The following is a 25,773-nucleotide window of genomic DNA, read 5'->3' on the forward strand; positions in this document are numbered from 1 at the left end:
GGATAGTATAACTAATTCTGTCACTGTTTTAACCTCTCAGCTGTCAGAACTGCAGCTGGTTGGTACAACCCTCAATGTAATTACATCATTATTAATTTACTTACAGTAGCAGCTTCACCTCTGGACTCTGAGCTAAGAGGAGGAAGCACACAGGTTTTCTAGAGCAGAAGTTCATGGAAGCTGGAAAACTTCAGTCACATACAGGGCTTTGTTCTCAGCAAGCTAGGAAATAAAAACAGGGCTGTACTGACAGAAAGGCCCTGGCACATTAGAGCCAACCTTCCCTCAAGTGCTGGGTTTGGGGTTTGAAGCAGCAGAGCTTGGGGGGCAGCAGTGTCACCTGGAACCCTGCAGCACCCTGGGAGCAGGGTCTTGCCTGATGCTGCAAAACAAAAGGGAGACACAGGAAAAGCAAGTGGAGAACTGATCCCCTTTATTGATTGGTCTGAATCCAGAAGTCACTGTCTAGTGAAGACATTGTGTGGAAATTATGATGCATGGGTTTTTCAAGTCTTAAATGATTTCATATCAGAATCACGAACCATATCAAGATGAAAGCATTGTGAAAGCGCTGATCAGAAATCAGGTAAAAATTTGTAGTAAACTACACTTTGTAAACATGACTTACAAACACCTTCCTGTCTGAAACAGGGCAGATGTAATTCCATACTTGAAGATTACTGGAATTGTGGTAAACCCTAACTTAGGCTCTGGAGAGGTTTTTACACTGGAGAAGTTAAAACTCGGATAACAAACAAAAAAAAGCAGCAACATTTTATGTGCAAATGCCACTCAAACTGTATCTTAGGAGATTGTGACTATCCTACTTTGGATATCTTGCTGCTGCTGCAGCAGTAACATGAAGCTTTGCAATGAACATGCTATACTTACTGTACAGGTAGCAAAGACATTTGTCTGTACATGCCTCTTTCACATTATATTTGTTACACTAAGAAAGTGAGAACAAGTGAGTTTAAGAATGGAACTTAACTCTCCACTCCAAATTTAAATCTACAAAAAGGGCAGATCATTTTCCAGTATATGTTGCTGTGGGAACCAAAAAAGAAAGTTAAAATAAGAGCACAGGTCTACAAACAGGATGAAAACTTCACTGCTTCAAGCCAGAAGGGTAAAGGAAGGGAGGATGAGAGAAATCTTTCTCAGAGAAAGACTGCAAGGAGATTTAAGACTGCCAACAGATCTATTATGATGCAGTGTTTACAAAAAGTAGCAAAATAGTTCTGTATTTTCAACAGTGTCAAGTTTCCAAATGAGTTCCTTTGGAATTTTGTTTCCCACACTTGGGGCAAAAAGGCTTTCCTTAAAGGACTGAAAATAAATTTGCTATTGATAAATAGTTCTGTGCTTCTTCCTGTTTGTAAGTGGACCACGGCAGTCCCTGGGCTGCAGAGCTCACAGGACTCGAGGTTACACACTGCATTACACCTTCCAACAACGCATCACAAATACAGCAAATCCCAAAATATTTCTCACTGGAAATAACTCCAAGGCAAAGACCCTGTTGATGAATGAGATGCAAAAGCAGTTTGGAATCTGACAGACCACGCCCCCTCCCAGCTCAGTGCTATCTGTCAATCAGTCCTTCTACCCCAGAAGATGTGAATTCACTTCCTGAGGTCAGTGCAGCGTAAAATGAAGATGCTTTTGGAGATGGATGTCAGGACAGCCTGTGCCATCACTGCCCAGATGGATGGATGTGTACATGAGCTACAAGCACATCATAGCAAGCATTGATAGATGAACGATTCAGGAGACTCTCCTAGTACCATATACAATTTAAAAATAAAAATCACCCTAACAAGTATTGCACACTTCAGGAGTTAAGCCAAGCATTTGTAAGGACTTCCACCAAAGGCTTGCTTAGAGGGACAGGGACTGGGACGCAGACTTCAAAATAATTATTACATAAAGATTTTAAAATCAGATTGGAGGAAGGAAAAAATCACAGTACCTATTTCAAACTGGTTGTAACAGAAGCCAAGTAGTTGACTCGTGTGTTGCTCAATTATTCTATAAAAGCACTTTGTTTTATTTAAACTTGGGATGTGGAGCTTTTTCTTCTTAAAGGATTTATCAACCCACCCAGAGCCTCTGTTCAGAAAAGCCATTTGCTGTGGTTAAATATGACAGTAAAATTTAGTAGCCTGTTTTGACTGCATACAATGCAGAAACAGAGAACACTAAGAATAGGCTTTTAGGGCACAGTTAAAATTCCCAGTGTGCATAACAGTGAGGTATGCCTCCAGAAGCTGTTCTTTTTTTGTTTCTTTAACCTTTTAAAAATGAACCATAACATACCCATGCAATAATATTTCTGCAGTGTTGCTAAATAAAACCAACTGCACCAAAAATTTACAATGTGGCAGAATTTCAAATTCCAAAGAAATATATCATCTTATTCCAGCGAACTGGAGTTATGTTAATGTACAGAATTCACTAAGGGGTCAGTCTTAAAAATCAACATTTTCACAAGAGCTTGAACACCACTGAGAAAGTGTGTCTAGGGAAAAAAAAATTATATAAAAGCACAATGCCTGCAGGAAGTGGCACGGCATTAAATGGGCAATGATGGTTGGGAGATTGGGGTTCTGGTTAGGTTAGGCTGAGAGGGAGGCTAGGGTTATGAAGAGTATTCTACACTGGAGAAAATGCTTAAAAAAAATTACAAAATGACCCCCAAAGTTTAGGCAATGATTTGAACATAAGTACACCAGATACTATAGCAAGGGAAAAAACACTGCAAAAAGTACTCTCTATTTACAGAAGAATGATTTAAAAGACATTATGGTTTTCTTTACAAATAGATGTAGAGCAGGAATAGTCCACATTTTTAAAAACTCTTTACATATTTATCTTTAGTAAGTCAACCTTCTCGACCACAATCCTCCAACACACACAGCCTGTGCAGAAGGCATTTCACGGACTCTCCAGCAATTCTTCATTGTGTGGCCCTTGCTCTCTTGGAAAGTCTCTGTGGGCACAAGTCAAAAATAGATTTCTTTTTTTTGACCCGCAAATTAAAAAAAAAAAAAAAATAATCTGCATAGTTCAGTCATCACTGTCAGACAGAGTCTCATATTGTGCTGAAAGCAGTGGTGCAGGCTCTCGCTCCCAGATCCTGTTCTGTGGGTGAGTGGTTGCTTGGCTCATGGACGGGGGGGCACAGGCGATGGAGGTCGGGGGGGTGCTGCTCAGCATCCTCATGGTCAGAGGGTTGTATGGAAACTGGGTGGAACCTGCAGCAAAAGGCAAAAACATGAGCTGTTCTGAGAGATGTGGGTTGGCCTGGGTTGTGGCAATTAGCAGAAAATCCACTGCAGAAAACCCCCATTGCTGGGAGCTTCTGGCCAATATCCAGCGTTACAGTGCAACATCTGAGACTGCAAACACCTCTGAAAGAAGCCCCTTCCTCACCTGTTGATGAAGGCCTGTCTTCCCAGGCCCACACTGGAGTCTGTCTGTGGTAGTCCCCTTCTGAATGTACAGATGAGACAGAAGAAGGTCTTTCAGTTCCCAAATATCCCTGCCCAGGAATTGGAGATTTTGACTTCCGACTGTTTGACTTGCCGATGAGCTTCTGCTTGCTGACTGCCCCACCTGGCAACACAAGGGACAGATTTCACCAACCACATTTTAGCCTCTGTGTGTTTGTTTCTAGAAATTATCAGGTAGCACTGAGAAGCTTTAGGTATCCAATACAGCCTGTTCTTCTTTTCCTGTTCCATCAGTGTTGTTGGAAAAGCCAGAACAATAAATGCAAACACCACCTCTGCCAGTTACAGAGGAAAGAGTGATTTTTCAGTGATATCACGTTATTCAAACCCTTGATTTATTTATTTTCTTTGAGGCCCTGGGATATGTGGGAGCTGCAATACCTGAATTTGGAGATGGATTGGCTTCTTCCCTCCGTGTCTCGTTAGTCGGCGGCACCGCGGCGCCGGAGCTGCCCGGGGCCACGGCGAGAGGCTGGGACATGACCACCCCGTGCTCCTCACTCTTGTCATCAAAGTTCCCCATCAGTGCTTTCCTAATGATGTCCTCCAGACCCAGATTACTGGCAGGATCTGCAAAGGAGTGACCCCTCGAACTGACTGCACCTGGGAGAGAAGAGAAAACACAGGGAAAGGTGGGAAGGGAGGCAGAAAGTGTATCTCGGAGAAATTACAAAGGGGTGTGGGGAAAGATTTGGTCATTTTGCTTTTCCTTATGGTGCAAGAGATAAGTTTTCATGTAGAATATTAGCTTTTAATTTCCTCTTTTACTGGACTCCCCAAAGAGTATAAATTCAAAGTATTAAAGACATTACATTTTTCTGGAACATAAGTTGTTTCTTTCATTGAAGAACTTACCTGAGGTAGTGACTGCTGGCAAATTGAATATTTCAGTCCCTGGCTGAGCAGTTGCTGCAATTAAAACAAAACATTTCACTGAATTTTTCAGTAGTGATGATCACTAAGTGATCAGCAGTAGCCCTACTGCACAAAAAAAAAGCAAAAAATAGTTCTAGTATCATATTCCATAATGTCAGTGTTCATTACTGGAATTATATTAAAATGCTGTTTAAAAGACATAATCATAAGGGCTAAGAAAACACAAACTATTTCATTTCAAGACACCTTTCCAAATAGGAAAAGGTGTAGGTATTGATACAAAGCAAATTACAGACACAGTTAGTTAGAATAATGTCAGGTTTTGACAACTCTCTCATTAATTATGTGGTTTGCACCTCTTAAGTATTAAAATGATGTGACAGTCCTACATACAACAGTATATTAAAAAAATCTAACCTTCTAGTTCTATGGTCATAAATTATTATATGTGTTTTATATTAATAGATTTCTATTAATTTGTATAATTTGATCATATTCAGGTCAGGACATCTGCAGGTGAAAGTCACATGAAGCTTAAGCTGGAAAAATTGAGTGAAAAGGCAAGTCCTGCATACCCATGTCAGAGTCACCTCCACCAGATGAGTTCAGCTTTCGAAATATCTCCTGTTTCTTGGATTTGACCATTGGTGAAGTGTTCTCAAGTTTGGTGAAAAACGAAGGCAGGTAACTGATACTGCCTGGAGAGCGAGAGTCAGTCCTGCCAAGACCAACACGTGTCAAAGAGACAGAACTTGTAAGATGCACATTTAAATCTTCCCCAAAGTACTCAGCCAGAAACCACCAACAGTCATCTGAACACTGGGGGGCCCAATAATAAATGAGTGTGCTTAAGCAGCAGCAATCTGACAAATAAGCTTCAATTAAAAAACCAAACTACTTGTACGTAAATTAAAAAATAATCTAAAAATGAAGTAAAAAATAATCTACATCTCCTAGCCCAACATCCTTACATTTCTAAAAAGTGCAATATCCCCTGCCATGTTTCTGGAAATCCCTTTGCATCTACCTAACATCCATCATGGACTGTGACAGCCCTGCAGCAACTGCAGAGTTGAAAATGAGAAAATGAGAATCAGTTTCACCAGCATGAGGCTTAAATCAGTACTTTGGGTGCTCTTCCTTGCTCAGCAGGGCAAATACAGGAGCTCCCACTCCAGTGTGCATCTCCCACATGTTTGCAGACACCAGCACTGCCAGGGAGCCCATGAAGGTTCTGTGCAATTTTGGGGTGCAGATCTGACAGACTGGGACAGGGCTGCCCATGCATGGACACCCCACTTCACTTCTCCTAGAACCTCCTTAGCTGAGTGATATTTCAAGTGGTTCCTCCCCTCTCCACCAGGACAGTAACCAGGAATCCAACCAGGCAGGAGAAGAGTGAATGATTTAATAAAATCAGTGACCTTTCTCAAAACTCACTTCAGTTTTACAGAACTGGCAACCACGAGGAGTTTCACTCTAACATTCTCTCAGATGTGACACAGAACACTCTGCTTGCACCAAGAAACTTAAGACAGAGCACCAACATGTGACCTTTCCCTCAGCCTTCCCACAGCACCTCCCAAATTGCAAGTTTTGGATGTTAGTGCAGAAGGATTGACAGTGATTAACAACCTGCCTGTGGCACCAGAGGAAGGTCAGTTGAATTGCTCTTTAATAAAGGCACAGTTTGCAGCACAAATATTCAGAATTATGTCTTTAAAAGTCAGTTTTACACCTACCTCTGTTCAGTAGGCTCAGTTCTTTGGGAAAGCAAAAGAACATTTTCCTGTTTCTCGTGTACAACCGGGACCTGAGGTGGCGAGATTGGCTCGTAGGGCTCTGAGGGGACATGACTCCTCTCTGGAGATTTTCCAGGCCTACATCCACGATTCAGAGACAGGTAATTACTCCCAATGCATGTACAGCAGTAGTTAACTCATGTAATTTTACAGTTCCTACATAACTGCTTATGTGTAGTTACATGTTACATGCTTTAGTGAGCTTAAAAGGATGACAATGCATTGTCCATAACAACTCTGGTAAATTTTAAGTTATTACATGTTTTCAGCTGTCTAAAGACTGGAAATTAGGAGAAGTAGCAAAGGGAAAACAGCTATAAGTTATGTTATGGAGCCAAGCAATTGGTGAAAGAGTAGGAGACAGACTTTGCCTAAAAGAAAGATCAAAAGGCACCTTTACTTCCAATCTCCACCAAGATTACTGCACTATATCATATCTGGGCATCAATTAAAGTTGCAGTTAGACTGAATCCCTGGATTACCTTCCCCTGGCCTTGTCAGAGAGGTTCTCAGGGGACACTCTGGCCCCTGGCCGCTGGTGGTGCACGGGCTGGGGCTGCGCCTCGGGGCTGTAGCGGCTCGAGGTCTTTGCCCGGCCAGAAGCAGGAGTTGGAGCAGGGCTGGAATTCTGGAATGTAGTGGTGGGAGGCTGCAAAGAGGCCTGAGAAGCTGCTTGGTTTCTAGCAAAGTCTTGTGTGATAATTTGCTGGATGTCACCAAAAGAAATAGAAAAGAGATTTTGATTAGACACTGGCCACAGTTTAGGTATTCATGAACTAGACAAGCCTGATGGCAGTGAATGAGGTTATAAATTCAGATACAATATTTTGTAATACTCTCAAATAAAAGCCATAATTATAAAACCTACACAGATGTGATCAGCAAGGGTGATGAGCCGATGGGTCCTGGGCACGTGGGCCATCCCCTCTGCCTGGGAAGAGGGAGGTGGAGGTTGCTGGGGTGAGGGGGGCTCCTGCTGTGTCCTGTAGCGGTGAATGGGGCCCTCGTAGGGCCTGCTGGGGTCAGCTGCTTGGAACAGAAAAGGTCACTCTGTTAAGCCTCAAGGTTTGAAACTTCTGTGCTTACAAATCTAAGAAAGGTGACTGTGAGAATATTTCCATGTAGATGAACTTACTCTCTGCCTGGCTTGGTTTGGGTGTCTCTTGTTGATAGGACTGCAGCTTTTCTTGAGCAGGTACAGGTGAATTTGCAGGGCTGATCACCTCAATGGCATCTCCAGGAGCTTCATACCGGTGTGAGGACACTGAATATCAAGCAAAGGTTGTGGAATAAGATGTAAATATGACAGAAAATTTTTGTTGCCTATACTTAGCAACACCAGTAAAATGGCACCAGTGAATGAAAGTCAAAACACTGTTGCCTTCTCATGATAACCATGGTGATACAAATACTTCCATGAAACAGTGTTCCAACATAAACAAAGTAATTTTCAGTTTCCTGAATTCTGAAAATGTTACTGTTATGATCCTGCATTCCTGCTGTAGCATGGAATCTGAATAAAGCAAACAACTCTGATTTTGCAAGAGTAACTACATGCAAAAACTGTATTAGTCTATCAAGTGTTTCTGCTTTGCAGAGCTGAATATTTTATCATTAAACATCTGAATCATTTCACATCATTTCCCTAAAGGCTAAGACAGACAGCAAAGAAGTAGAGAGTTACTAAGATACGTACAACTACTGGAAGAATCTGAACTTTGAGAGCCCCTATCTCGAGCATCCTTGTCTGAAGCAATCTGGCGAGTGATGATCACATCTATGAAGTTAGCAGCAGTAATTGTGGTCTTTCCTCGAGTTCTCAGCTCTTCCTCGTACCTGGATTTAGGAGGAGGTCCTTTCTCTTTACCAGCCTCTGAATAGACTACTGATGAAGTCTGTCCCTGGGACTTGCCACCAGAGTAATTGGCAGAGGTATAGGGGCACTGCACAGGCCTCTTTTCTACCTCCAGGGTCTTCTGCTCCATCTGCTGCTGCTCAGTCACCACAGCTGACCTGCGGCCCATGTTCTCCTCTATCCTGGTTCCTTCGTGCTTGCTCTCCTTTGCTTTGGCAACTTCCATCTGAGGAGCAGAGGCTGCAGCATCCACGAGGGCTGCCAGGGCATCAGCAGCAGTGTTGTAACGGGAAGCTGGCAAGCCTTGAGTGATAGAGGGAGCTCCAGGGGTGAGCTGCCTGTGGGCAAACATTGAATAGCCTCAATTACATCACATGGAAAGAACTAGAGCCATGAACACAATAAAGCGAAGCTTTTCTGACACTAATTTCTACCCAAAATGCACTGATGAAAATGCTTTGATATATCCAATAATCCACTATATTTCATATAGTGAAATACATTTAACCCTAAATGCACTTTTTAATAAGCTGAAATATTAGAATATATATCTGTGCCACATTAACTTCTAACACATACATGATACGTAGCTGAGCAGCAGGATCCAAAGGTGTGATTACACTTGTCCCATTGGTTCCTTGGAATATACTTGGCCTTTGCTGCAGAATGTTTTCCTGGCTTCTGACAGAGGGGGATGGGGACCGGACGTATCCGTGACTGCCGGGTCTGCCAGGCTGCTCTGCACCTGCAGGACAGAGCGGAGGGGAACAAACCAAAAGAAAGGATTACTCTTACAGCAGTGTAGCACTGTGAATCAATGCTCCCACATCCCTTCCCAGCTGTCTCCACCACTCTGGATACTCATAACAATGCAGGACTATGTATCAATGCTGCCTCCTCCACATCCCTTCCCAGCTGTCTCCACCACTCTGGATGTGATTTAAATCAGTTCACAGTGCTCTAAATGACATGCAAGCTGTGCCAGTGACAATGAGGATTCACTCCTCTTTGGGTGCTACATTGCTTTGAGAGAAAGTTGCAGAAGTTGCAATTATGACCAGAACTGCTGGGCAACAGGAACCTGCCTAAAGTGCAGAGTAAAAGCAAACTGTAAATAGTATTTGCTAACAATAACTGCAGAAAATGAGCAGTTACAGTGTACAAGACAAGTGATCCAAGAGTATCCAAGTGCCCTCACCTGGTCGGAGATAAAGTTCAGCAGGGACTGAGGTGATTCTCTCCCTCTCTCGTTCCCGTTCTCTTTCCCGCTCTCGTTCACGTTCCCTCTCTCTTTCCCGCTCCTTCTCCCTCTCCCTTTCCCGTTCCCTTTCAGCATTTGCAGCTGCAGAAGCTGCCAGGTGTGTGGGGTGTCCTGGAAGGTCCACAGGGTAAAATGAAGGAGCAAAGAAATTTACTTAAGTGAAGCATGGCAATGTAAACCTTGCCTATGTATTTTGCCATACGCTTACAGCAAAATTTCCCAAATACATTTTAATTCCACTCAAGACTATTCACTTATCTAGGAAGACAAAAGCTTAACACACAGTGACAGTGGAAGGCTCAAAAGCCTTTTACTAAAGTGGTTCTATAAAGTTACAGCTTCTAGACCCCAATTCTACCCTTCAACACATGTAGAGTGGGGTTAGTGAATTATAATCAAATTACTACAAATAAAGACCTGACAGAATGAGGCAAATTCACAATTTGACAGTGCTTCTACTGCAACTACACAGGATATCATGAAAACCCCTTTGCTATCCAAGTGAGAGGTGCATGCAAAAAGCATCTCCTGAGAAAACATCAAAAGATGGCATTAATGAAAGGTGAATAAAGATGGTCAATTCCCTCAGCATGTCAGACAATGAAAGTCATCACCAAGCCATGAGAGCTCTTACCTGGTGACAGAGAAGCAGGGTTGTAAGGCCTGGGAGGGAAGGTGAGCTGGGTGCCAGGGATGTACGTGATTCTCTCCATGGGTGGGGTGCTGGTTCCTCCAGGATGAGGCACTAAGATCGTGGGGGCCATATTGTTCAGGTCAATGATTCCTGTCAGGACATGACACACGTGAGAATGGCCACTCCAGGACATGGTCTACACAGTCAGCAGTGAATGTTTGGTGGAGAAAATACAACAATAAGGCAAGTGTAGAGCTATATTCCAGCTGGTTATACTCTCTTAGATCTGCCAATCAGCAATTTAGGAACACAAAATATCAGAATTTGCATTTGTAGCACTCCCTTTAATTGCCCTTTGGGAAAATGCACTTTACTTCCACTCAATAATCTCATCTTTTAGCAATTTTGGGTATTACCCAAAAAATAAAACAATCAGCATTGTTATCACAAACATTACACTTCTGGCTGTTGCCTTTATATTCCTTTTGAATAAGTTATCATTTTGATATAATTCTATTTTCTGAAGTTTGATGGTGAGCTAAATATGGTTCTGATCATCAGTATATATGAGTAGAAAACAATCTGGTTCTTGAACACCAGTAACTCTCAGAGACTTCTCCTTAAAAATATTGATTATAGAGGTGCTTTTCCTTTCCACAAAAGGCAGTTTCCAAATGAGCTGTGAGACATCCATGATCACAAACACATTTATACACACAGCCTTACATGAGTGCATCCAAACCACAGGTGGCACAGCCAAACCACACTTTTGACAGGATTACAGAAAGAGAGGCAGGCCCACCTCGTGCTCCTGCATAAGGGAGTGCCAGAGTTTGCTCCCTGGGGGACAAGCCCCTGGTGACATCGGGCCGCAGGTTGACCTGCATCTGCTGGGAGGTGATGTAGTCGTTGAGGATGGTCTGGCGCGTGTTCTCCATGGCGTACAGCTGGTACTGGCTGGGGTACCCCGGCGTGGGGGACAGCTGCCTTTGGAACAGGTAAGCAGCAGCAGCTGAGGGTGACAGAGGGAAAAAGGGGCATTTAGGAAGCAGGATGATGCTGGATTGAATAAAACGTTCAGCTGTTGTCACGGATGTATTTTATGAAAATCCTTTCATTAGGATCTTTTCTCCTGAGAAGCTGAGAGGCCTCAGAAAGGAAATGTAAGCAATGGTTATCTGCTGCTGTGGAATGCAACAGGTGCATCTGAGATTGGTCTCATGTGGTTGTTTTTAATTAATGGCCAATCACAGTCCAGCTGTCTCTGACTCCCTGGTCAGTCACAAGATTTTATCATCATTCCTTGTCTATCCTTGCTGGCCTTCTGATGAAATCCTTTCTTCTATTATTTTAGCATAGTTTTAATATATAATTTTCTTTTAATATAATATATATCATAAAATAATAAATCAGCCTTCTGAAACATGGAGCCAAGATTCTCATCTCTTCCCTTGTCCTGAGACCCCTGTGAACACCACCACAAGGTGTCTGTAAAGCTTCCATAGAGGTGCTATTAAGCCTCTCTAGTTGGTGGCAAATGAGTGAAAATAGTGTTTTAATACTGGTGTTTTACTGAATTTCTGAACTGCATGCACACTGAAAGTGCTAAACAATCCAGATTAGAGAGATGACTTTAATAGAACTATAAATCCTGAAATTCTGAAAATGTAAAAGGCTGAAATAGCTAAAGAACTTGGAAAATACCTCACATAAGTAAACTGAGGGATAGGTTAAAAGGAAGTCACTGTATTTAATATCACCTGATAATCCTCCAGTGAAAATAATCAGTCTTGAACAGAGGACTTATATAGAATATATAAGTCTATATATAATTATATAGAATTACACTTTAATTCTCTAGCCTCTTCCACATCCTTCTTTGTAAAGCTTTCCTGAAGGCTTTTAATAAAAGCATTCCATGAATGCTTTTCTATAAATACTGTGAACTTTTAAACCAAACAGAAGTAAGTTGGCAGCTCTGAAGGGAAGTTACAACATTATAAAATACTAATTTAGGTATCTTGGTTAGATATTAAATCACCACTAAACTGATATCAAATCACAGCAGTAAATACTTGTATCTTTATAAATGATATCTGGCCATTAACAACTGCCTTATAAAGGTATCCTTTCTGTATATCAAAGCTCACAGTATTTTTAAAACTAAAAAAAGCCAACACAAATGTATTTACCAGGATCCAGAGCCCTGTGAAATGGCATAGCAGGATCTAAATGGGGAGGGAGGTGACCCCTGTAGACTTCAGGAGTTGCTCCTCTGTGGTGAGGGTCAAAAGGGCTGTGAGCCACTACAGGATCAACCCCTGGCACTGGAGATTTTGCTGGCACACTCTCCCTCTGTGTTGGAGTGAGTGTGTTCTTCCTTTCATGATTTGTTGACTTCCCAGAAGATACTCCAGCTAAAAGCAATGAAAAATCCAAGTTAATAAAATGCTTATTTCTCTATTGAAAATTTAACTGTAAAAATACACTGGTTCCCAAGGAACATTTTCAATTACTGCAATACAACAAAGCACAGAGAATATTTTATATCACAAAAGACTTCTGCTGAAAGAATTGTACTTTAAAACTAAGATTGTTTACACTTCACTAAAACATCTTCCTCATCTAGCTATTTTAAAATCAGGAATAGCTTCTGCCCTTAAAACATTATCCTTATAGATACAACTTTCAGTGTGATCCATAATCAAATGCAAATTGAGACTGAATTCCATTCCCACTTCCCTCTTCTATTATGGCAGATTTTCATTTCCTTATTTCAATTAACAGCTTACAGCTTTCTAAAATTCATTCTAGCCAACTTCCAAATTAAGACAAGCCACTAGAATAAAATAAAGAAGAATGGAGTAAATAAAACAATCAAATAATAAAACCATTTGTCTGACTGTGGACAGGAATGACATACCCTCACTAACTCTATTCATCATGGGTGAACTCCTGGACATGGGACTCTGATAGTTCACAGGTGTCCTCCGAGCATTTGTATCATCATAAATCCCAGGGCTCAGCTGTGATTTGGGAGTTTCATGAAGGGTTGACCTGAGAACAGAGGGACCAGAGCTGACTACGGACGTGTGACGGGACCGCACGGCATCCCCGGTCTTCACATCTTCGTATTTTCCTCGCTCCACCACCTTCACGTTTTCTGGCACCATTTCCAGCTGAGGCATTCCCCGGGGCAGCTTGCTTGGTCCAGTGATTAAAGATTTTACATTGTGTTTGATGGCAGACTGGCCAGAGTTGCTTTCATATTTTATGGGTGTGCCCTGAAGAGGAGGAAAAGTTCAGGTTAAGGTGATGTTGTGGAATAATCTCACACAGCCTGAGCTGATTGACTCCTGTGTGTGTAACAGTGTTTTCTGTATTTACCTGAGATATGGAGCCTTCTATGATTGGCCTGCTTGTCTGCACCATTTCAGGAGTTTTGCGACTCTCTTGGCTTAGGAGGTCCTGCCTGGGGATCTCGTGGATGGAGCGACCCATCTCCTTTATGGTGGTGACCCCATCGTAGGGCTTGCCCTTGGTGATGGCTCCTTCAAACGTCCTGATGGGAGGTGACTCCCTCTTGATCTGCTTGGGGTACTTCAAACCTTCTTCAAAACTTTCAGCTGTTGCCCTTGGTGTGCCTTTTATAGAAAGAAAAAGTCACATGAATGGTAATAATAGCTGCTAAGTTTTTTTCTTCATAAGCAGAGTAATTAATTATATATAACAGTGAAGCTTTGGTTTGCTGTAGTCTGTGGTAAGATACTCAAAGTCTACAAAAATCATCACAAAAATAATACTGAAAAATATACTACAGAAAACCTCCTGTTATTTCAGGTGCTGAAACAAAAGAAATAAATCTGTTCATTTTTTCAAAAGTGCTGATTACCAAGTATTCATATTAAAAAGTCTATTTTCCAATAAGAAATAAAATCTATGTTTACACACTAGCTTTGAACACAGCATATCAAAAAGCTGCTGATTTATGCTCTGAAAACTTTTCATAAAATAAGCTCCACCTTTAACACAGTTCCCACAGTTAATAAGAGCTTTAAGGTTCAGAAATCCAGATTTTTGAGGATTAATTAATGCTCCCCTTTCTTAGCCTGCAATACCTCACCTTGCATTATAGAGCCAGACAAAACTGTTCTCTCCTTTAGTTCAGCGTGTGGGCTCCCCCGAGGCAGCGCTCGGCAGATTAAACCTAAAATTAAAATGAAAATAATTTAGGGAATTAAACAAGTGTTAAAAAAAACCCCAACCTCCAAACCAACAAACCCCCTCCTTCTCACACATGAGAGATGGTATCTGTACACCCTGGCAGTGCCCAGAGGGCCAAGCCTCAGTATGCCAGGCATTGCTGCAACATGTTATAAACACCTCCTGCCCTAAAAAAATAATCTTTCAGTTCAAATATTTGTGCTGTTGCATAGTTGCAAGTTTTAACATATTTAGAAAACAGGAGGTGTTTTTTATAATTAAGCTTAACCTTTGTTTCAAAAGCAGTCACTGCTTTTCTCACACTCCACTTTCCCTGCCTAGAAAGAAAGGTGCTCATGGTGGGAAGTGGAACCAAGAGAAAAAAATTCCAAAATATGCCTCAGCGTGCTCCAAATTATCAAAGTTCATACTGAATCATTGGGGAAGAGATGAATTTACTGTGCCTACAGCAAGAATCTAAAAGTGCTTAAAACACTCAAAATTTTTCAGTTTGAAAACAGAAAATGTGTAACTGATGAGACAAAGCATGGAAGTACCAGAGCAGCAACTTAGAGGCAACACTGGATTTCTGTGTGCAGCCTACAAACCTCACATTCACCTTGTTCCATTGGATGGACATGTCCACAAAATAGTCTCCAAGGGCTATCCAAAAAAATGGGACAAAATGTTTAAGGAGCCAGGCTCCATGGTTGAGGTAGAAAACATTTTCTTGTGTTTGTATTTTCACAAAACAATCTGAAAAGTTATATAAATGACCTGCCTTGGCCTCTGCAGGCTTTGTTTGATTACAGTTTATTAAAACACCACAGCACTAGGGATGCCCTGAAGCAGGATCCTGCAGTTCAAAGAGGTTTTTTGCAGGAATGCAAAAGGTCAGGGCAGTGTGATATTAATATTTAACCAAAGGGTGTGGCAGAGGCTGTGCTGGTGTGACCCAGTGTTTGAGCTCCACAGGACCCCTGGGATTGTGCAGAGCCAGGGACATCTGTCAGATGTGCTGAGAGCAGGAAATGCCACCTGCAGTAGCAGCAGCTGTGGTAAAACAGAAAAGAAAACTGGGATCTACTCCAGTCCTGTTTCCAGCATGCTCTAACTGCAGTGCTATTGCATGGATTTGGTCATTAGTGTGATTTAAATTTAACTTCCCTGTTAGCCTGCACCCTAAGAAAACTCTAAATGCTCTTACATCAACGGATAAAAGATAAAACATCTTGCAAGCAGCTGTTTTTACCTTCCAGTGGTGCAGACCCTGGAGACTCCCTCAGAGACATCCCCTGCTTTATATTTCCTTCCATTGTATCATAGGTTCTCTTTAAACCAATTTCATGAGCAGTTCTGGGACTCCTTGTTCCTTCACGGACATTTTTAATAGCTGGCAAAATGTACAAGAGTGTGGTCAGGAAATGTGGACAACAAAAAGGACACATGAATATTACATTAATGAGACCACAGGTCATTAATATTTAAACAACACATCTTCAATATAATATTATAACATTAAATATCAATCTTAGAAAGATGCTTTATAGTTTGTCAAAAAGGTACTTGTTAAGTTATTCATTTATCAATATTTCATTGAAGTTTAAAGTTATGTGATACATTTAGTTTTATTTTAATAAGGGTAATTTTATTTACCCTTTCACAATATAATTTAATGACAGATAGGAAATAAATGGCAAAGGAGGAGCTGAACTATATTTTAAACACGCATCTGCTTGGAAGCAGAAACACTTCAGCTATGGGTTGTCAAAGCAGAACCTGTGATCAAGTAGAATACACAAAGACTCACCATCATAAGACAGAATATGCCCACTTTTGCCTTCATAAATGACATGGCCCTTGGCTGAGGCCTCCTCCCTGCACTTCTCGGGGCTGCTGTCCTCGGTGGCCAGGCGGGTGATGGTTCCCTTCAGCAGCGCGTCGGCGGCGATGCCGGGCTGGGCCAGAGCTGGGGTACCCTGAGAGCAAAGCCAGCACAGCAATCAATTCACAGCCTCTGAGGCTTCACAGAACAGGGGGAGTGAAGGGGAAATACAACAAAACAAAAAAAAATTATTGGGTCTATAATACCAACTAACTTATCAAGTATGGCTTAAACTTCTGCTTCTGTTATAGACACTTAGCAGAAATAATCTCACTCATATTTAGGTTATCTTGTTAAACAATATTACCTGTGTATTTACAACCTAGAACATTTAACCTATAAATACCATCTGGGGGGAAGATAACATATACCACATGGTGCCATTAGGTTTTATTTCTGTCCAAAGCAATGAAACCTCCTCCTCTCATCTCAAAGCAGATTGTTCTCTGTACAGGGATGCCAAACCAACCAAAACAGCAGCATTGAAAATGGTAGGAACAAAAAGCCTGATTTTCCCTTCTTGGATTTAAATAGAATCTACACGAGACTGGTTACAAAGGGATGCCAAACCAATCAAAACAACAGCATTTGAAATAAGACAAAAGGCCTGAATTTCCCTTCTTGGATTTAAAAGAATCTGCACAAGACTGGTTACATTTGGTTTGAATATTTGAACTCAGGTGTGATGCAATTTTCAGGAAAGTTGCCCTCAGTTAGGTTTATCAAAGGCTCTGGTATTATTTATTTGAAAACTCATATATATGAAGATGAAATCATGGTAATGCTGACTTCAGCAGTAGTGGGGTCTGAACATCTGATTGGATTGGAAGCTCCTTTCCCAAGGCAGTTCTTATCCTGTGATAATAATTTACTTTTTCAGACATGCAAATACATTCACAGTGATAGTCTGAAGATGATGATCTGTTTTGCTACAGCCTTCCCAGCAGTGGAAGGTAAAATACCTGAGTTATGGAGCCTCTCAAAGAAGGAATGGTCTCAACTGAAACTTTATTGGTTGGAGTTCCTCGTGTTATGCTCCCCTCCTGTATTGTTGTGGTACCTGATTTGAAATAAAGACATCCTGATAAATCAGAGAATAAAAAAATATCCACTCAATTTGAAATAATCAAAAATTCTATTGAGAACTGTTAGTTTACATTAAAATACAGGGGAAATTTCAATTTAACAGCTGGCAAATGAGGCAGTTAGGTTATTTCCTCTTTTAACATAGCCTTTTACAGACTGTAAGTATTTTATAGCATTAACTTACAGCAGTTGATTTATTTTCTTTTGATGAATTCGCTGTAGTGAGCAGTTTTACTTCAAAACTGGCATGGCTCATAACAAATATTTTGAAGTGAGCAATGCAGACAGGAGGAGCCAGCTACAAATACACATGTATTGGAAAACAGGGAACAAATTAACCCTGTAGTCTTATGATTCTTATATAATCATAGAATACTTTAAAATAACACTTCAGCAGTTAATTCTCTTGGTTTTCTCAGGCTCTGACAAGAGTTTTTTAATCTGTGTGACTTTCTTTACCTCTCACCACACTTTCATGCTGTGCCCTGACCAGGAGTCCCTCAGGTTGGGAATTCTGGCTTCTGGGTGAGAATTCTTCTTGCTTGATATAGGGCAGAGAAGCTATTGAGGAGAAGAAAGAGAAAAAGGTTGAGGTTTTTAAATTTTCTTTAATTATGGATCATTAAATAGTCTGTATAAAACATGTCAGCTTTTCTTTCCTTACCAGATTTGGCTGACTCTTGCTGCCTTGGCAGCCCAAGGGATATTGAACCCACTGATGGCTTTGCAGTTTCTTGGGCGTAGGAAGCTTGACTGTGGGATGTTAAATAAGTGCCAGGTGTTCCCTGAAACAACAAATAGATGTTAATTCTTGTTTCTGGAATGAGGAGTCACATCTCTCTTTAAAGGAGAATGCTAAAACTACTGTGATCCTATCTGGAAATGCTACAGTGCCCCACTGCCATGTCCCAAAGCACAGAGCAGCAGGAGTGGAGTGCCACTGGTAGTTTGGAGATGCAGGTCACCTAAACTGGATATCCATGCCCTTAAATGTGGGTAAATGTTCCATTTCTAAAGCTCCTTTGGACTTTTAGAATGATATGTACAGGTAGGTCTTAAGGGTTAATGCTGTGACTCCATAAATGAGTACAAAAAGCTGAAGATTGGAGAAAGGGCAAAAAAAATTAATATAAGACAGATTTTCAAATAGTAATTCTCTTACTTGTGAGATTGAGCCTCCCATGATGAAGGAAGGTTTTTCTGATGGCACACTGGTTTTGGAGGATGGAATGAGAGGTGGTGGAGGTCTGGTGGGTCTGGTTGTGGGCAGGCGAACTCCTTCAGGAATATTGGTTATCACCTGGTGAGGGGCTGGCTGGAGAACTTGAGGGGAAAAATTGTACATTAAACACTGCAGTGTGAACAGAAATAACACAGTACAGCCTCACTGGGCTAGAAAAACACTGAGCACCTATTCACATGCACACAGAAAATTATCTTCCTTCTATTAACTCCAAGTGTTTAGAGAATAATTTGGTGCTCCAGATCTTTACCTGGAGGGACACTGTAGCGAGCTGCATTCATCTCGGGCTGGGGAGAGGCTTTATTGACTTCTCTTGGAGATAACCTGTAGGGTGATGCTGACCTTGTGGCTGCATTTTGCACTTGTGCTTCCTGTTCTATTCTCTTGACCTCAGCATAAGGCATATAGGCCACTGGTTTTCCTGGGAGGGTTGAAGCAATCAGAAAGAGAAGAACCCTGGGTTAGAAACTGGAGTCAAAAGGTCCAATTCACAGCACAGTTTTAGAGAAGGGACTACTCCAATGCCAGACACACCCATCAGCTACAAACAGTGCAATTAAAAAGAAGTATTAATGTGTTCCAGCAAACTTTTGTGTCCATGCATGAGCACAGTTAAGATGAATGTTTTACTGCATGGAGTACATTCTCCCACCTACACCTTAAGCTTCTGGAAAGGCCTCCCCTAGAACAGAATCATCTGCTCTTCTCACCCTCATGCTCCATCTTTCTCTGTAGGAACAACTCATTTTTGGGTTTGACCCAACTGGAACAAGTTTTCTGCCTTAACATAAAGGGGCAACAAGGCAGCTGTTCAACAGTAAGTGCAGCAGAGGGGGCAGGTCCCTTCCAGCAAGTTCATTATCAGTTCCTTATCACACTAAACTGCCACTCTCCAACGAGCAGCAGTGTAACACACAGACACAAAGCACAGCTGAGGGAACACCAACCTTCCCACTCCACACTGGGGCTCTTGGAGGTGCCACAGGGGCTCACAGCACTCCGATATTCCATGTCCAGCTGCTCCTGGCGCTGCCGCTGCTCCTCCAGCAGGGCTGACTCGTGCATGGCCTTGATGTGCCTCTGGTACAGGGCATAACCACTGACTGGGGTGCCCACAGGGACAGAGCAGGGGCTGCAGGAAACCTGGGGACAGCAAGGGGACAATGCCAGGGACACCCTCAGAGGCACTGCCTGGAGGAGCTGTGGAGCTCAGCCACCCCCTGCAGTCTGGGTGTTTCAAAAGGTTCATAATGGTTTTAAGCTACTTGGTTGTACTTAACCTACCTTCCCCCTGAAAAATACAATAATAAAGCAAATCCTATCTTTCTTCATTTGTTTAACATTTTTCTTCCTGACTAGATTAAGGGGTAACAAACACTCTTTCAAACAGCACTGAAAAATGCCCATACCATAGGTGGGATGACAGCAGCTCGGTGGTGAAGCTGTTGCAGGTCCATCTGCCCTTGCTTTATTGTGGATGATACCAGGATTGACCCAGTGGGATTTAACAGTGAGGGCTTTGACTCCCTGCTGAAGATACTGGAAAAAGAGATAGAAGGGAAAAATATTACCAAAAGTAGCAAGACTATACATCTTAAAAAATGTACAGCCACAACTCTTAAATTCAAAAAACCAACACAATTATCAAACTGGACCAAGAGCTGGAAAGTCAGAATCATGTTGTGTTTTGTCCCACAGCACATATGGTAGAAGACGCAACAGATGCTGCTACATTTTCATAATACACAGAAATACCAAAATATGAGCTCAGAATCTCCCACATCAGAAATTTATGTGTGCAGTACTTACATCAATGCAACCTTCTTTCTAGAGAGTGCTTTGGAAAAACACCAAGGGTAGGAAGGACTACATGTATTTAGTGCACAGAAAATAAACCGTAGCCTACAATAAAATGATTTCCCATGGAGGGCTAAGACATTTGTGGAAAGATGATGTTTGAAGAGGCAAGGGAGTGCACAAACACCATCACCTGCACTCTTCCAAAGCCCACATGCACTCCATGACACTGGATACTTTTGACATTTAAACATCTATCCCTGGCACTGTGTGTATATTAAACCACTGAGAGGGAGGGGGGCACTGGCTCCAGTGCCACAGGAACTGCACCAACAGAACACTGAAAGGACTTCAAATACCCTCAGTGGTGTCAGCCACTCCCAAAAGAGAACCAGCTCCAGAGATTGTCCATCCAAAGCTCTACTCACCCCTGCCTGTCAGGTTCTCCATCAACTTCCTCATCAGCACTGCAGGTGGCACTGGAGTCATTATCTGAATGGGACTCTGGTCTGGCTGCAGTCACTGGCTGGGACAGGCTGTAGTCCATTTCCTCCGGTTCTGACTTTTCCTTGGGTTTCTCCATCTCTCTCTCTTTGGTATCACTCTCTATTTTCACTTGAATATTCTCTGGTAGCCTCATTTCAGTCTCTACAGGTTCTACTTTGGTATGAACTGGAAGAGTAATCACGGGCTTAGCTTCAGCTGAATGGCTCCTACTGTCCACCTCCATAGGCTCCTCAGCCTCAGGGTTTATTTCTTCCTTGACCTGGGGCTCGGGGTTCTGAGTTTCAGCTGCTGTTACACTTTGGGCTGGTAAGGAGGGAGATGTGCTGGCTGCAGGTTTAATGGCAGATTCCTGCTCTGCTGGGGCCTCAGTGGTTACTTTTGGAGCAGCAGGCTCAGATGGAGTTTCTTCAGTTGGTTTAGCAGGTTCTGCTGGAGTTGGAGATGGAGCACTTTCTGTATCAGAACTATTTTCAGCACCTGGGGAAAAAATGTTTTGCCATGGAAGGTTGAATTAATGAATTCTGAAAAACTGGGTGCAGTAAGGATCCATCAATTTTAACCAATCCGTCTGCAACAACAATTTTGACTTATTATAGAAATGGACAATTGGCTGAATTACAGAAACACTGCAACTAAAAAATACCAACTACTCAAAACCAACACTTAGTCATCTTCTCTCATTCATTGTTTATGAATTCTATTGCCTTTTGCTCTACAAAAGACCAGCCAAGATTGACTGATGTTGAGTGTCTATAAATAAGCAGTTGCAACCAAAAAATATATATTAAAAAAACCACAACAACAACAACAAAAAAACCCACTTGAATTTGCTTGTCTGAAGCTTTACTGAGATTACCGACTACCAAAGGTTACATTTATTTGATTCAACTTGTTTCAGCACTCCAGATGACAGCATAATCAAAGCATCTCAAAATACTAAGCAGTAAACATCTTTAGGCTGCTAAATTCTAAAAATGCTGCATCCCCTTGAGTGAGTTCAAGTCGCTGAAACTCAACTGAAAGAGCATTTGAACAACAACAACACCACCATGAAGTGGAACACAGCTTTCTGAGCATATGATTAGCACAAACCATGGGCTCCTTTCTGTGCACACACCAGTTCCCTCCCCAGAAAAGTTACCTTCACTGTCTTCTGGGTTCTCTTCTTCATTCGATGCTTCAATGTCCTCATCCTCCTGAGCTGACACAGTGGAAGCCACGCTCTCACACTGGGACACATCTCGCTCCTCTCGGGGCCTTCGCGAAGACTGAGGAAGACACAGCATTGACAATGTACTGAAAATTCACAATTATTGCCTTTTACACATTCCCATTTACCAATCTGAGGTGGAAATGAAGGACAGAGAGTCTCTATTTAGCACAGTCATTCACAAGGGGACACTTTTCCAACTTCAGGCCAACTTTTGCTGCTCCTGACCAAAACCAAGCTTGGGAACCAGCCATGGTCTCACACAGCAAGTTTGGGGGAGAACAGAACAATTGCAGCAAACAGACCCTGATGTTCTTCACCTCAGTGAGAGAAGACCAAGGCAGCACTGCAGCTTAGAGGATTCCAACACACAACATTCTACTTTCAATGCCCCCAAACCTTCAGTTCCTGGACTTCTGCCACCTGTCCTGCCCTGGTTGGTAAGGTCAGTGCCTGCTGTGTCTCAAGGAGCTGTTGTACAGCTACAGCTGCTCGTGCACTGGTGAGGAACGTGGCTTCCAGAGCACTGAAGAACTCTTCAGCCTCAAGTGTTTTACCCAGTACAAAACCTTCTCTTGCATTTTAAAGCAAGATGTGGTTACTGTCACAGGTCAGTGAGCCTTGGCCACCCTTTGTAGGAGATTTATGTCACAACATAAAAACAAGTAGAAAAGGAAATCAGTGGAGATTGCAAAACAGCCTTAGTGAAGTGTGATGCATCGCTTCAGAAATAACCCAAGTTTTCTTCTCAATGTCCACAGCACTCACCTTCTGTTTGTGCTGCTGGAGGAGACTGTCCAGGTTGTGTCTCCTTTTGTAGTTGAAGTAGAAGTTCTTACACTGAGCTTCACTTTTCGTCCCAACCATTTTGGCAATCGCTGCCCAGTTTCGCCCGTGTTCCACCAAACCTGGTCAGACATAAAAGAACCAATATTTACTGTGATCAATAACTCAGCTATCCAAGCCTCAATAAATGGAACAACAATGCCTATGGGAAGGCAAGATAGAGAAATACTGCTGTCCAAACAGTTCTAAGTAACCCACAGGAAAAGAGTCAACAAACGATGATTTTGTCTGTTAAACCTGCTTGCTTTTTCTTTTTTTACAAAAAAACCAACAGCAATTTTCAAATCAGCATATGTTGGCAAAAGTCACAGCAAATATATTCAGTGATTCAGTGAATCCTTGAAATTTTGTAAATGCAAGTATCCAGAAGGAAATCAAAGGCTTTACAAGGGTTACCTTTCTTAGCAACCTCCATTTCTTCTTCTGTCCAGCGGGATGTCTCCACAGGCTCTGTAGAAGCTGAAGGAGAAACAAAGACACTGAGCAGAGAAAAGACCAGGATTCATTATCATGGCACCAATTATGCATCCCATAGTCCAGAAATCTATTTACATTATGGCTTGCTCAGGCCACTGGGGAAAGCTCTCTTGTCAGAGGGAAGCACTCAATCTCCATTAAACCAAGTCAGAGATACACAAGGAACCACCAAAAGCTCAGCTGAGAAAACTCTTCAAAACTATTCTGCCTACAAAACTGAGATTAATTCTCTGTCAAGGAAGATTTGTAAGTAACTTAGATGCATTTATCACTAAAATTGTATTTAAAATGTCAGTAATTACCATCAGCTACTAAAATCAGCAATCCAACATGCTCTAAGCTAGTTCAGTGCTGTCTCACTGCTGGAATGGTTATTTATTGGTTAGTGGCTGTCATAAAATCTACTGTTCCTGTATCAACTGAGTCTCCAACTGGATAAATGGACAAAAAGAAAAGAAAACAAAAAACCCCAGTAAAAGTAAGCAGGAAACATGAGTATGATTCAATACAAAGTGCTTTTAGTGCTTTTCATTCACTCCTCTGGATTTTGTATCATTCTGTTTAAATTTCTGAACAGCACTGAGCTGCACCAGCCTCCATTTCCTCTCTATAAAATCTGCCATTACACACAGCATGTAACAAAGACCCTGCAACAGCTTCCATTAACAAACCACAAAAATAGGATACTGTAAAGTATCTGATCCACTGAAAAACTATTCTAGGTTTTTCAGAAAACCCTGCAAAAATGGTTTAAAAATAAAACAAAAGCAAAACTCACTATTGCTTCAGACTTATAAAACCTCACTGTATCAATGGAGCAAGAATGTTTCTCACAATCTCTGTTGTTTACAGTTATACAAGACCTGATGAACTCACTTTGTTCTTTATAGGCAGAACATCTGAGTAACAGAAGAGTAGTTACAAGCTCTAGAATAGCAGCTGCCTGTAACTACCCAACTGAAGCATGAGGAGCAACAAATTTTGCCACTGCAGAGCACCACAAGAAAAAACCACAACATGCCCTGCCATCCTGGATAATTATTTACCAGCCACAAGATATTCTGGTATTTCTGCATCAACACAAAGTAGGTCAGCCTTTTCCAAAATACACTCAGAGACTGCGTCGTCTTTTTTAATCACAGCAGCCAAGAAAGTAACATTTCATTTTAAAAAAGCCTCTTGCCATCTAATGCAGAAACAACAACTTGCCAAGATCTATTTCAGCTTATGAAACTCCCTGAAGTGCTCAAATATCAGGGCAATTATTTAACAGCATCCTCAGTGAGCTGCAGCCTGTAAGTGAATCTGTGTCACCTGGATCTCTGCAGCCCCATCATGAACCTGCCCAGGGAGACAAGGTGTTACCACACAAGGGCTGAGCTGCCTTTTCTCCCCTCACATCATTCCAACAGTCAGCTGATTGCACATGCACTATTCATGAAGTTACACTCGGGAAGTTCAGCAGTTCCACACAGTCACAAAATTATAAGCAGGGCTAAGAATAAAGCTGAAATATTAACCAGGAAAACAGAAGTGCACTGCAGTGTCAGTGAGGAGCCTGCAGCAGCTGGGAGTGCTGGAAATGCTACTCACAAGGTTCTGGTGGGGGTGGCAGAGGTGGTGGTGGCTCTTCAGTGGCTGCAGCTGCAGCAGCATTTGCCTGTGCAGCCTCATTTGTCATTGACCTGGTGATTCTGCCCTTACGCCGCCCTTGGCTGTTGGCGGTTTTTCGGCCCCGAGGAGCTGCCTGCTCCCTCTCCTCTGTTTCCTCTGCTGCAGCTTCAGTTTTGTCCTTTTCTTTGGTATTCTCTCTGGGAATAGGTAAAATAGAATTCAGTCACATTCAGAGAGCCATTGTGAGCAGATATTCCTGATTATCAACGGACACAAACAAAACTCCATAAACCCAAAGGATGCCTTTAGTGAAACAGAATTCACTTATTGCCCACAACTTCCAGCTGCCAGACAGTGACACAGATTTTGTCAAGTTCAAAGAAAAGATGAATACTCCATGTGTGATAGAATATATGAGAAAAGCCCAAATCAACAAGACATGGAAATTATGACATGTGTAAAATAATAATTCCATTACTTTTTCCACTGATCTGATGAGCTCAACAAGACAGAGAAATTTGTATGTCCAAAAAAATTGTTTCATACACAAAAGGAATAGTTTTCAGTTCAGATTTCACTGGCAGGCAATGCAAATCCTATTCTGATCCTTGCCAAAACCTGCAGTCTAGGGTCAATTCATGCATTTCAGCACATACACACTTACTTAGATTCTTCCTTCTCATCCTTCTCCTCCTCATCTTTCTTTTCCTCCTCTTTTTTTTCTGATTTGTCTGATTTTTCCTCTTCTACTTTTTCTTCTACCTTTTCTTCTTGAGAAGGACGAGCAATCTGTTGCTGAAATGAAATAAGATTTAGATGAACATTTGATCACACATAGGTGCAGCATCTTGTCCTCAGAGCAGCACAAAAACTGCCTTACTTCCCACTTGATAATATTTTAAGTTACTGGCACTGCACAGTGGTCAGCATAAGAACAGAATAACTCTGCTTTGTATCATATA

At 41.9% G+C, this 25,773-nt stretch overlaps 1 protein-coding gene across 4 annotated transcripts in view; it reads right to left on the bottom strand.

Moving 5' to 3' along the window:
- Positions 1-409: 409 nt before the first annotated feature.
- NCOR1 (nuclear receptor corepressor 1) overlaps positions 410-25,773 on the bottom strand; it is a 59,323-nt gene continuing 33,959 nt past the window's right edge. For 3 of the 4 annotated variants that reach the window (XM_064729133.1, XM_064729135.1, XM_064729134.1), the window contains exons 15-47: positions 25,476-25,606; positions 24,791-25,008; positions 23,117-23,179; positions 22,643-22,782; positions 21,806-21,932; positions 20,586-21,141; positions 19,770-19,899; positions 19,308-19,503; positions 18,611-18,781; positions 18,280-18,440; positions 17,782-17,902; positions 17,577-17,678; positions 16,994-17,091; positions 15,957-16,125; positions 15,399-15,539; positions 14,067-14,150; positions 13,331-13,587; positions 12,867-13,227; positions 12,136-12,360; positions 10,746-10,955; positions 9,944-10,093; positions 9,247-9,420; positions 8,628-8,793; positions 7,890-8,386; positions 7,329-7,457; positions 7,062-7,222; positions 6,676-6,899; positions 6,134-6,271; positions 4,967-5,109; positions 4,371-4,424; positions 3,897-4,118; positions 3,436-3,618; positions 410-3,257 (exon numbers count right to left, since the gene is read on the bottom strand). In XM_064729133.1, coding sequence (XP_064585203.1) covers positions 3,070-3,257; positions 3,436-3,618; positions 3,897-4,118; positions 4,371-4,424; positions 4,967-5,109; positions 6,134-6,271; positions 6,676-6,899; positions 7,062-7,222; positions 7,329-7,457; positions 7,890-8,386; positions 8,628-8,793; positions 9,247-9,420; positions 9,944-10,093; positions 10,746-10,955; positions 12,136-12,360; positions 12,867-13,227; positions 13,331-13,587; positions 14,067-14,150; positions 15,399-15,539; positions 15,957-16,125; positions 16,994-17,091; positions 17,577-17,678; positions 17,782-17,902; positions 18,280-18,440; positions 18,611-18,781; positions 19,308-19,503; positions 19,770-19,899; positions 20,586-21,141; positions 21,806-21,932; positions 22,643-22,782; positions 23,117-23,179; positions 24,791-25,008; positions 25,476-25,606 — 6,090 coding nt within the window. In that variant the 3' untranslated portion in view covers positions 410-3,069. The remainder of the gene's footprint in view (positions 3,258-3,435; positions 3,619-3,896; positions 4,119-4,370; positions 4,425-4,966; positions 5,110-6,133; positions 6,272-6,675; positions 6,900-7,061; positions 7,223-7,328; positions 7,458-7,889; positions 8,387-8,627; positions 8,794-9,246; positions 9,421-9,943; positions 10,094-10,745; positions 10,956-12,135; positions 12,361-12,866; positions 13,228-13,330; positions 13,588-14,066; positions 14,151-15,398; positions 15,540-15,956; positions 16,126-16,993; positions 17,092-17,576; positions 17,679-17,781; positions 17,903-18,279; positions 18,441-18,610; positions 18,782-19,307; positions 19,504-19,769; positions 19,900-20,585; positions 21,142-21,805; positions 21,933-22,642; positions 22,783-23,116; positions 23,180-24,790; positions 25,009-25,475; positions 25,607-25,773) is intronic. The other variant, XM_064729136.1, reaches the window with a different exon arrangement.

Source organism: Zonotrichia leucophrys, chromosome 19, assembly GCF_028769735.1.
Source record: "Zonotrichia leucophrys gambelii isolate GWCS_2022_RI chromosome 19, RI_Zleu_2.0, whole genome shotgun sequence".
In the NCBI taxonomy this organism is placed as follows: Eukaryota; Metazoa; Chordata; class Aves; order Passeriformes; family Passerellidae; genus Zonotrichia; species Zonotrichia leucophrys.